Source organism: Bison bison, unplaced genomic scaffold (genome assembly GCF_000754665.1).
Source record: "Bison bison bison isolate TAMUID 2011002044 unplaced genomic scaffold, Bison_UMD1.0 scf7180017864471, whole genome shotgun sequence".
NCBI lineage: Eukaryota > Metazoa > Chordata > Mammalia > Artiodactyla > Bovidae > Bison > Bison bison.
The window spans coordinates 40,753,957-40,766,007 of record NW_011495032.1 but is presented as its reverse complement, the minus strand read 5'-3'; the positions used below and the strand labels follow the sequence as shown (position 1 = coordinate 40,766,007).

Sequence of the window (12,051 nt, the reverse complement as noted above, 5' to 3'; positions counted from 1 at the left end):
ATTTCAAAAACTGGTTAGAAATTGGGAGAAAAATTTGTGGAGCTTTAGGACTAGAGAGTATTCTTTTGTAACCTCTTATAAACGTTTTCACAGCGTTTGCTCTTCAGACATGCATAATATGTATGTATTACTTTGATGAAAAGAAAGGGGAAAATAGAGTTAAATATAAACAAGCCCAATGCGTAATTTTATTATTAAATGAACTTGAATGGTTGATTTAGGAGTTAAATTTTTCCTGTGTCTGTTCATTTTTTTAGGGCTTCTACCTTTGCAGTCGTCATCTTTTTATGGTAGCAGAACTGCAGCCAAGGACTATTCTCCTGGCAGCACTAACTTAGACAGGTATGCACTGACTATATGCCTTGTGAGAACTTAAAGAGCTTTCTTCAGAATATTAAATGATGGGAGGATCTATGTGTTGTGCTCTAAATGAATACCAGTGTTTTTAACAACACAGATGAAAATTACAGATTCATGACATTTTAGTTACAGGGTACTCTAGAAGTGTTTTAGTTCAAACTATTACTTTTTATGTTTTTCAACACGTGTATAAACCTGATGTCTAGGAAGACTTGTCCTGAGGCCACAGGTTTTGACTGGCAATGTGATCAGATTCTAGACCAGTGTATTTTCCATTATCCCAAGTAAAGTAATTCCCCACTGAGACATTTTAAAATTGCCTTTATTGCTTGCATGTTTGTTAAGCTACCTACCAGAATTTAAGGTGTTTTCCTAAAAGAGCAAAAAGTTTCACCTTAGTATCTTTTACTGGAAAAGGCTAGTCAGAAATTTAATTTGGTGATTCTAGAAATACAGCTCAGATGGTAAAGAATCTGCCTGCAATGCAGGAGACCCAGGTTTGATCCTGGGTCAGGAAGGTCCCCTGGAGAAGGAAATGGCAACCCATTCCAGTGTTCTTGCCTGTAGAATTCCATGGACAGAGGAGCCTAGTGGGCTACAGTCCGTGGAGTCGCAGAGTCGGACACAGCTGAGCTACTGACACACAGAGATGTAGGTTAAATTTTTGAGGTTTATTGAGTATGAATATATGAGACAACTGCTAAGCACTTGTCAAAGAGATGTGTTCATAGATTGCCACACAGAAGGGCAGTTGTAAAAAGTGAGATTATAAATACGCTATTATATAGCATAATGACCACTCATAGATAATGACCAGTTAAGTCATATTTTATTTTTTGCTAGAATTTAATTCAAAGTGGTAAAAACACCTAGATTATTTGTGTTAAATGATTAAGGTGAGTTAAAGAATTTGATATTAGATATACTCAGCCTTGGGTGGAATCTTTCGAGCACTTTATGAATGCAATGGTTTACTCTTTGAATTTAAAAGAGGAAGCTTAATATATTTCTGCTTATTAGAAGAATCTTAAAGGAATCCAAGTTGAAAAAAAACTAAATTTGGTTTTCAGCTGTTTAAATACAATACAGATTTCTTTTCAAAGTAATAGAGTGAGCATATTCATTGCACACAGGAATTATTGAAGAAATAAAAATTTCTTTTAATACAAAACTACCCTCAAAGATAAGATGAAAATTTTCAGACTGGTAAGAAAAATAATGCTGAGTAAAGGCTGAAGCCATAAAGCACGTATAAAACCCAGGCTGGAGTCAAGTATTTAGGGCTGGGTCTTCAAAACCAACATGAGGTTGGAAACTGAACATGACCCCCAATCAGAACCTGATTTCTTATCTGAAGATACATGAAGCTGGATATCTCAAACTGCCCTCTGTGCTGGTAAGTAAGTGTTAGTCGCCCAGTCATGCCCGACTCTTTGCGACCCCATGGACTGCAGCCCAACAGGCTGCCCCATCCATGAGATTCTCCAGGCAAGGATACTGGAGTGGGTGCCAATTCGCTCTCCATTGTGCTAGTAAACCAAGCCCAAACACTTCTATGTAACTGCCTACGTATGGAACCTTAAATATGCTGCTTACCTGACGCTCCCTCTACTTGTGCTCAGTCACTTCAGTTGTGTCCAACTCTTTGCAAACCCTATGGACTGTAGTGCACCAGGCTCGTTTGTCCATAGGATTTTCCCAGCAAAAATGCTGGAGTGGGTTGCCATTCCCTCCTTCAGGAGCTCTTCCCGACCCAGGGATCAAACCCACGTCTCCCACATTGCAGGCAGTTTCTTTACCACTGAGCCACTGGGGAAGCCTGATAGAAAGCAAATATCCAAAAATGGGGTTTGCACTAATTGGTATCTGCTTTAATGTTCCCTATGTAGGGGCAAAAATTCTGAACCCCTGATATAAAGTCCTGTGCAGATTAGAGGTCCAGACTGAGACAGCTACTAAACAAGCAAAAATGCATGATCATAGGATGTAGCATAGATAAAGAGGAGATTGTAAATGCAATGAATTTTATTTAAAAAGATTTATGGAAAATTTATTTCAAATTCATTAAAAATCTATGAATTTATAAAAAAGATTTATGTAGGGCTTCTTGGTCTACCCTCCATTTTTTTCTTTTTTGACCGTCTATGCTGGGAAAGATTGAGGGCAGGAGGAGAAGGGAACGACAGAGGATGAGATGGTTGGATGGCATCACCAACTCAATGGACATGGGTTTGGGTGAACTCCGGGGAGTTGGTGATGGCCAGGGAGGCCTGGCGTGCTGTGGTTCATGGGGTCGCAAAGAGTCAGACACGACTGAGCGACTGAACTTAACTATGTCTTAATAGCATTTTGGACAAAAAAAAATAGACTAAGGAGAATAAAGGAAGGAAATTTGTCAAAGAAGTACTGGATGAAAATGATGGAAGTCCACACTGAAAAGCCTCAACAAATGCCAAACAGCGGATACATATTTTTTAAATCTACATTGTGGAAGATGATGGGTTAAGAAATTTTTAAAAGCTGCCAGAAACAAAAATATCATCTATAAAACGAAAACAGACTGACATCAGCAACAGTAGGGACAGATGATATCAAAGAATTACACATCCAGTTAAATTTTAATCCAAAAATGCAAGGACAGAATTTATTTAGCAAGAAGAAAAGTGAACAAAGGAAGGAGTAGAAGTAGGAAAAATCAGTGAGCAAAAAAAATTTTAAGCATATTTAAAAATTAAGTACCTTTAAAATTTATTCTTTTGTAGAAGTAATAAGGGCATATGGTAGAAACTTCAGAAGCTACAGAGTGCATGCAGTGAAAAGTATATCTCTCCTAACTCCTACTTGTTCATTTTCTTTCAGAAGGCAACTGCTATTACTAATATCTTTCCAGACTTATTATGCATCTAAATATATTTTAATAGTTTTTATAAAAATGATTAGGGTTGAAAACAAAAGATTAACAGAATAGTATACTAATAAGAGGTTACAATAAATGAGTGGAGAAGAGTATGGGAAATTAAAACATTTTAAGTTCCTTATTTTGTTTGAGAGGAGGCCACAGTTAACTTTGTTGTTGTTCAGTCTCTCATTTGTGTCCAACTCTTTGCAGCCCCTGTGGACTGCAGCACACCAGGCCTCCCTCAACATTTCCTGGAGCTTGTGCAAACTCATATGCCTTGAGTCCGTGATGCCATCCAACCATCTTGTCCTCTATCGTCCCCTTCTCCTGCCTTCAATCTTTCCCAGCATCAGGGTCTTTTCTAATGAGTTGGCTCTTTGTCTCAGGTGGCCAAAATATTGGAGTTTAAGCATTAGTCCTTCTGATGAATATTCAGAATTGATTTTCCTGCAAAAGTCACAGCTTTGATGACACAGACCTTTTCAGCAAAGTAATGGCTCTGCTTTTTAATATACTCTCTCGGTTGGTCGTACCTTTTCTTCCAAGGATCAAGCATCTTTTTAAATTTCATGGCTGCGTTCACCATCTGCAGTGATTTTGAAGTCCAAGAAAATAAAGTCTGTCACAGTTTCCATTGTTTCCCCATCTGTTTGCTGTGAGGTGATGGGACTGAATACCATTATCTTAGTTCTTTGAATGCTGAGTTTTAAGCCAGCTTTTTCATGCTCCTCTTTCACCTTTATCAAGAGGCTCTTTAGTTCTTTGCTTTCTGCCATAAGGGTGGTGTCATTTGTGTATTGCTATTTCTCCTGGCAATCTTGATTTCACCTTATGGTTCATCCAGCCCAGCATTTTGCATGATGTACTCTGCATATAAGTTAAATAAGCAGGGTAACAGTATACAGCCTTGACGTACTCCTTTCCCAGTTTTGAACCAGTCTGTTGTTCCATGTCCAGTTCTAACTGTTGCTTCTTGACCTGCATATAGATTTCTCAGGAGGTAGGTAAGGTGGTCTGTTATTCCCATCTCATGAAGAATTTTCCACAGTTTGTTGTGATCTACATAGTCAAAGGCTTTGGCAACATCAGTAAAACAGAAGGAGATGTTTTTCTGGAACTCTCTTGCTTTTTTGATGATCCAACAGATGTTGGCAATTTGATCTCTGTTTCTTCTACCTTTTCTACATCCAACTTGAATATCTGGAAGTTCTCAGTTCACGTACTCTTGAAGCCTGGCTTGGAGAATTTTGAGCATTACTTTGCTAGCATGTGAAATAAGTCCAATTGTGCAGTAGTTTGAACATTCTTTGGCATTGCTCTTCTTTGGGATTTTAATGAAAACTGACCTTTTCCAGTCCTGTGGCTACTGCTGAATTTTCCAAATTTGCTGACATATTGAGTGCAGCACTTTCACAGCATCATCTTTTAGGATTTGAATTAGCTCAACTGGAATTCCGTCACCTCCACTTGCTTTGTTTGTAGTGATGCTTCCTAAAGGCCACTTGATTTCACATTCCAAGATGTCTGGCTCTAGGTGAGAGATCACACCATCATGGTTATCTGGGTCATGAAGATCTTTTTTGTATAGTTCTTCTGTGTATTCTTGCCACTTCTTAGTATATTCTGCTTCTGTTAGGTCCATACCTTTTCTGTCCCTTACTATGCCTATCTTTGCATGAAATGTTCCCTTGGTATCTCTGACTCTCTTGAAGAGATCTCTAGTCTTTCCCTTTCTGTTGTTTTCCTCTATTTCTTTGCACTGTTCACTTGGGAGGGCTTTCTTATCTCTCCTTGCTATTCTTTGGAACTCTATTCAGATGCTTATATCTTTCCTTTTCTCCTTTGCCTTTCACTTCTCTTTTTTTCTCAGCTATGTGTAAGGCCTCCTAAGACAACCATTTTGCCTTTTTGCATTTCTTTTCTTGGGGATGGTTTTGATCACCACCTCTTGTACAATGTCACGAACCTCTGTCTTCTGTAGTTCTTCAGGTACTCTGTCCATCAGATCTAATCCCTGCAATCTATTTGTCAATCTAATCCCTGGAATCTATTTGTGATTTCCACTGTATAATCGTAAGGGATTTGATTTCGGTCATACCTGAATGATCTAGTGATTTTCCCTACTTTCATCAATTTAAGTCTGAATTTGGCAATAAGAAGTTCATGATCTGAACCATTCACCTCCCATTCTTGTTTTGCTGACTGTATAGAGCTCCTTCATCTTCTGCTGCAAAGAATATAATCAATCTGATTTCAGTATTGACCATCTGGTGGTGTCCATGTGTATAGTCATCTCTTGTGTTGTTGGAAGAAGATGTTTTCTATGACCAGTGCATTCTCTTGGCAAAACTCTGTTAGACTTTGCCCTGCTTCATTTTGTACTCCAAGGCCAAACGTTACTCTAGGTATCTTTTGACTTCTTACTTTTGCTTTCCAGTCCCCTATGATGAAAAGGACATTTTTGGCATTAACTTAGACATATTAAAAAGTTAAAGATGACTTCCACTTCTGTCCAAGATGGACTGTCAAGGACCACATTATCCTCCTTCCTTAAACAACCAAGAACTGGACAAACTATGTGAAACATTGCATCTCAAGACATTGGACATGAATCAGTGAAGGACAGTGATCCCTGAGAGATGGGAAACAAATTAGCCTTATGACTATGTTAGCTTGCTTGCTAGTGAAAGTTTCTAGGTTGCCACACAGGGAGGGGGAACCAGGCAGAGCCAGTCCTGGGCTCTTCCTGAGTTGAGGAAGCGGAGCTAGGAAACTAGGGAATGCAAGGTGGCTAGAATTCACAGAGCGGAGTACCAGAAGGGAAAGCTACACAAAGAAGGAATTTTTGCAGAGTCCCCGTTGAGTATTCATTTTTAGTGCTGAGCAGCATATGCAGGTGAGGAGACTGGTCAAGGCCAGGGAAAGAACCACCCTAAAGGATCTAAGTGGATGATACTTAGAATATTCATAAAGCCAGGCATAGTTCCTGTTCCCTAATGGCAGTTTGAATGCCTACAAAAAGACTTGCCTCATTAATGAGGAAAAACTTTCCCTAGACGAATTGCTGCTCTGCTTCCAGATAACAGACCTTAAATCCAACATTGTACTGTTTCTGGGTAACCTAACCACATCCCAGAACAAAATTTGAGAATGTTTATAGAAATAAAAAGTATCCAATACCCCACAAGATAAAATTCACAGTGTCTGGGATCCAAGAAAATATTATGAAGTGTACAAAGAAACAGGAAAAAACAACTCATAAGGAAGAGAAAAATTAATAAATACTGACTCAGAAATGACACATGATAGAATTAGTAAACCAAGGGTGTTAGGTTATTAACCTACATCAGTAATGACACTAAGTATAAATACACTAAATGTTTCAGTAAAAGACTGGATTTTAAAGGAAGAATAATAATCTATATGCTATTTAAAAGACAACTGCAGTATAAAGATGGAGAAAGGTTGAAAACAGAAGGATGAAAAAATATACATTTGTCTTGTCCAAACTATAGTGTATAGGAGTACATAGTAACGAATAAAGCTGATAGAAAGCTAATGATAACTTCAGGGTTGTGATTGGGAAGGGGCACTTGGAGGTTTTTGACATTAACAGTTGTTACTTATGTGTTTGCTTTATAAAAATATGTTAAGCTCCACACTTTAAACAACTGTGCTACACATTGGACTTTTCTATTCTATTTCACAGTTTTGTTTTGTTTTTTTAAGTAAAAAACTAAACAGTGCCTAACAGATGTCCTTGGCACATAGTAAGTTGTTCGAGTACAGTTGGTTTTTCCTTATAAAAAAGTGTATCTTATTCCTGCTTTATAGGATGCAAAAAGTAAATGTCCAGGCAGATTAAAGACCTGAATAGGAGGGAAAACAAGATTTTAAATTGTTAAAAGCATATAGGAAACCATTTCTATGACCTTACTTTATAGAATGATTCTTAAGACAGAAATTGAAACCATAAAGAAAGACTGATATGTTCAACTTAGGTAATAATGAGGAAATTATAAAATAACAATGAAATCATGTTCCATTCATTAGAGGGATAATACTGTAACGGAGACTATGTGAAAAGGGGAAATTCTCTATTGGGGGAAATTCTTTATTGGTGGAAATATAAATTGGTACAGCATTTTTGGGAAACAGTCATTAGCTAGGAAAATTTTAAATGAAAATTAGAAATATTCCTAACATTTTCACTGCTAAGCATATAAATCAGAATAAGTTCTCAAGGAGATTGGGTAAGAATATATGTTGCATAATAGTGGAAAGAGTTCACTGCCTAAAGGTTTTCAAGACTAGGTAAACTGATGTATGATAGCCATCAAGTGGATACAAGTGAATAAAAAAGTAAAACTATTTTTTCTCAAGCCATTAACTTGGCTTATTTTGATTGTACATTACCATATTATTTGCCTCTTCAGCTCCCTGTCACCAGATTTGCTAATTTACATTTGTGAAATTTTTTTCCCAAGTGATCATTATTACTGATATTTCCTCAAATTTAGGACATTTACTTTCCCCTAGACATTGATTCTCTGAATCTAGTAGGGGAAGAAAGCAGTATTCAAATTTGTTTTGTTTCTTCATTATTTTTTCTTTTTCATAGGACTAATATTTCAAGCCAAACTCCATCTGCCAAAAGAAGTTTGGGATTTCTTCCTCAGCCAGCTCCTCTTTCTGTTAAAAAACTGAGGTGTAACCAGGATTACACTGGCTGGAACAAGCCAAGAGTGCCCCTTTCCTCTCACCAACAGCAGCAACTGCAGGGGTAGGTAAATTATTTTATTTTGCTTTCTTTTTATAAAGTGATTCAACGGAAGTATGTTTTACTTGGTATGTGTGCATGCTAAATCTCTCTAGTTGTGTCCGACTCTTTGTGTCCCCGTGGACTGTAGCCCACCAGGCTCCTTTGTCCATGGGGATTCTCCAGGCAAGAATACTGGAGTGGGTTGCCATGCCCTCCTCCAGGGGATCTTCCTGACCCAGAGATCAAACCCATATGTCTTACATCTGCTATATTGGTCTCTTACATCTGCTGTATTGGCAGACCAGTTCTTTACCACTAGCACCACCTGGGAAGCCCTTTTACTTGGTGTAAAAAATGATTAAAAGAGTCATAAATTATAGTTCTCAAATATTTTTTCACTTATTAAAGATTTATCACATCCATGAAGTTCCGTTCATTATCTGGTCTCTGATTTTTGGACTTGAAAACAAAATACACGTGTGTGTGTGTTTCTGTGTAAATGTATGCTGCTCCTGCTGCCAAGTCGCTTCAGTTGTGTCCGACTGTGCGACCCCATAGACGGCAGCCCACCAGGCTTCCCCGTCCTTGGGATTCTCCAGGCAAGAACACTGGAGTGGGTTGCCATTTCCTTCTCCAGTGCATGAAAGTGAAAAGTGAAAATGAAGTCGCTCGGTTGTGTCCGACTCTTAGCGACCCCATGGACTGTAGCCCACCAGGCTCCTCCAAATGTGTATATATATATGAAACATCATAAAGCAGAAAATGCGTATTCTTAAATCTCATATACTTCATCCATCTCCTTAGATACTTCAGTATTAATTTTATTTTTCTCTTTCCCAGCCCCTTCATGCTTATATTTTTATTAACCATAAAAAATGAGATCATGGTATAATAGCTATAATAATAATATCAATCATAGCTAAAGTGTTTGTTATGTGCCAGAAACTGTGTTTCAATGAATTTTGTCTTTAAATCCTCACAGTAGCTCTCTGAGCTAGATGTATTTAAAAATCTGTTTTTGTAGATTAAGGGAGTAAGGCTTGTGCTTCCCTGGTAGCTCAGCTGGCAAAGAATCCACCTGCAATGCAGGAGACCCTGGCTCAATTACTGGGTCGGGGAAATTCCCTGGAGAAGGGATAGGAGACCCATTCCAGTATTCTTGGTCTTCCCTGGTGACTCAGATGGTAAAGAATCTGCCTACAGGGCGGGAGACCTGGGTTCGAGACCTGAGTTCTATCCCTTGGTTGGAAGATCCCCTGGAGGAGGGCATGACAACCCTCTCCAGTATTCTTACCTGGAGAATCCCATGGACAGAGGAGCCTGGCGGGCTACAGTCCATGGGGTTGCAAAGAGTCAGATGTGACCGAGCGCCTACACACGGCACAGCACAACTAAGGCTTAGAGGAATTAATTAACTTACTTGAGGTGTTGTAATACACTAATAGTGAATCTAGGCAGTTGGAGCCCTCTTGCATTTTTTTCCTTCCAGCTTTATTGCAGTATAATTGACATACAGCACTGTATAAGGTTAAATTGTACAGCATAATAATTTGACTCATGTATATCATGAAATGATTACCACAGTAAGTTTAGTGACTATCAGTCATCTTACGTAAATATAAAAGAAAAAGAAAAATTTTAATTGAAGTATAGTTGATTTACAGTGTTGTGTTAATTTCTGCTATACAGCATAATGATTCAGTTATACATATTTAAGATTTTCTTTTCCATATGGTTTATCATAGGATATTGAATATAGCTTCCTGTGCTATATTCAATAACAGCAAGTAGGACCTTGCTGTTCATCCTTTCTGTATATAATAGCTTAGATCTGCTGACCCCAACTTCCAACTCTATACCTCCCCTTGGCAACCACCAGATGTTGTTTATGACCATGACTCTGTTTCATGGTTAATTTGTGACATATTTTCGATTCCACATATGAGTAATATCATATGGCATTTGTCTTTCCCTTTCTGATTTACTTCACTTAGTGTGATAATCTCTAGTTGTATCTGTGTTGCTGCATATGGCATTATTTCATTCTTTTTTATGGCTGAGTAGTAGTCATATATATATACACACACACAGCACATTTTCTTTATCCATTCATCTGTCAGTGGACATTGGGTTTGTTTCCGTGTCTTGGCTACTGTGAATAGTGCTACTGTGAACATAGGGCTGCATGTGTCTTTTTTAATTATAGTTTTGTCTAGATATATCCCCAGGAGTAAGACTGCTGGATCATCTGGTAATTCTACCACCACCACGACCCATTAAGGAAAGTACACTTTGTTAAACTAACAGAAGAGGATGTGCTTGAATTAGTCACCAGATCCACAAAATGAATACAAATGTTAAAAAACAGGCCACCTCTGTACAGACTAGAAGTGAAAAACAGAAATACGAATCAAAATATTTAGTCCAGTAAAAATTCTGCTCCAAAAACCAATATAAACTGCAAGAAAATTGTTATATAGCACTCAAAACTGAATTAAATATCCTCAAATAAGCATTTGAAGATATGAAAAAAAGCACCATAAATCAATAATTCTAACCCACAATCAGAATGGGCAAGCAGGAAGAAATGACAGTTGCTTGAACACAAAAGAGAGAGAGGAAGAAAGACAACATCATATCAAAAATTAAGTCTAAATGAAAGTTCCCCAAGGGAAAATAAGTTCAAATGAAAACTTAATAAGGGACTTTGAAGGAAAAAACAAGGAGGAAAATAAGATAAAGAAGTATAAGCGGTCAGTGAGGAAGTGGTTGAATTAGAAAACAGACAAGGAAGGTCCCGTGGCACATATAATTAGAATCTCTGAAGAAAAAAAAAATCCTGACAGTGAAACAGAATTAGTATTTACAACCATAACCCAAGAAAACTTTGAAATAAAATTTTCAGAAATAAAATTACTGAATTTATATATTCAAAGAGCCCTCCAAGTACCTGGAATATTGAATGAATAAGACACATCTTAGTACAAGTATAAGACTTTAAAGATGAGGAAAAACCCTCAGTGCCTTGAGTCAAAAGATGAAATAATTTGTGAGGGAAAGAGGAATAGACTTCTCAGTCATCATTAAAAGCAGATGAAAAAAGAACATCATTTTCAAGAAACTTGATGAAAGAAAGGATAAACAGATATGCCAATCTAAGCTGTCAGGTATGTGGGCTAGGAAAAAATAAGTTTTAAAGTGGAAGAACTTGGAATAATGTGCACATAAGCTCTTCCTGAGGTCTCTATAGGGTATGAGCTTCATCCAGCCAAGAGGTAATGAAGGAGATACTGGCAAAAGATAGATGGTGAATATTTCATATATTCAGTTATAGAGATAAGACTAAAACAATAGTGGAAACACCAGTATATAAGGATGACATATAGATATTATCTCTTATGACAAAGGAGTATGATTGTAACTAAAAATGGAAGCAGAGAGAAAGAAAAGTAGAATAACTAAATTGACTGTCATCAGTAGTAAGTGCAAGTCAAAAAGTACTATTTAAAATGGACAGATTAGATAGTAAAAAAAAAAAAAGAATTAATGAGCACTATAAAAAAGTACAAATACAGATATAACCACTTTTTTAAAAAACCTTTTTTAAAATCAAGATATCTCTAAAACACCAGATAAAGAAGTAAAATACACCAATGTGACACAGTTGAGTCCAAATGTATTTGTCACATCAAGAAATGTAAATGGGCTGACACATCTAATAGAAAAATATTTTCAAATTAGCTCAGAAAGCAAAACCAACTCTATGCTGTATACTAGAGATATACCTAGAACAGTGATTTTTAAAGTTGTAAGATAAAGGGAGGGAAAGCAATTTGGCCGTCTGATGGAAACAGTTAAGAAAGCAGAGGTTGCAGTCCTAATAGCTGATAAAATAGAATATTTAAGGACATAAAAGAAAAAAAACATCATCAGATAGATCTGCAGAAAATAGTAAATGCCATACTCTGATCATAGAGTATAGACCTTTTCAAGCACATATGGAGCACTCACAAAAAGTAATCATATGTTA

General features: G+C 37.2%; 1 protein-coding gene across 6 annotated transcripts in view; it reads left to right on the top strand.

Moving 5' to 3' along the window:
- USP37 (ubiquitin specific peptidase 37) overlaps positions 1-12,051 on the top strand; it is an 86,151-nt gene that overhangs the window by 29,273 nt on the left and 44,827 nt on the right. For all 6 annotated transcript variants that reach the window (XM_010861191.1, XM_010861193.1, XM_010861194.1 and 3 more), the window contains 2 exons: positions 258-342; positions 7,881-8,042. In XM_010861191.1, coding sequence (XP_010859493.1) covers positions 258-342; positions 7,881-8,042 — 247 coding nt within the window. The remainder of the gene's footprint in view (positions 1-257; positions 343-7,880; positions 8,043-12,051) is intronic.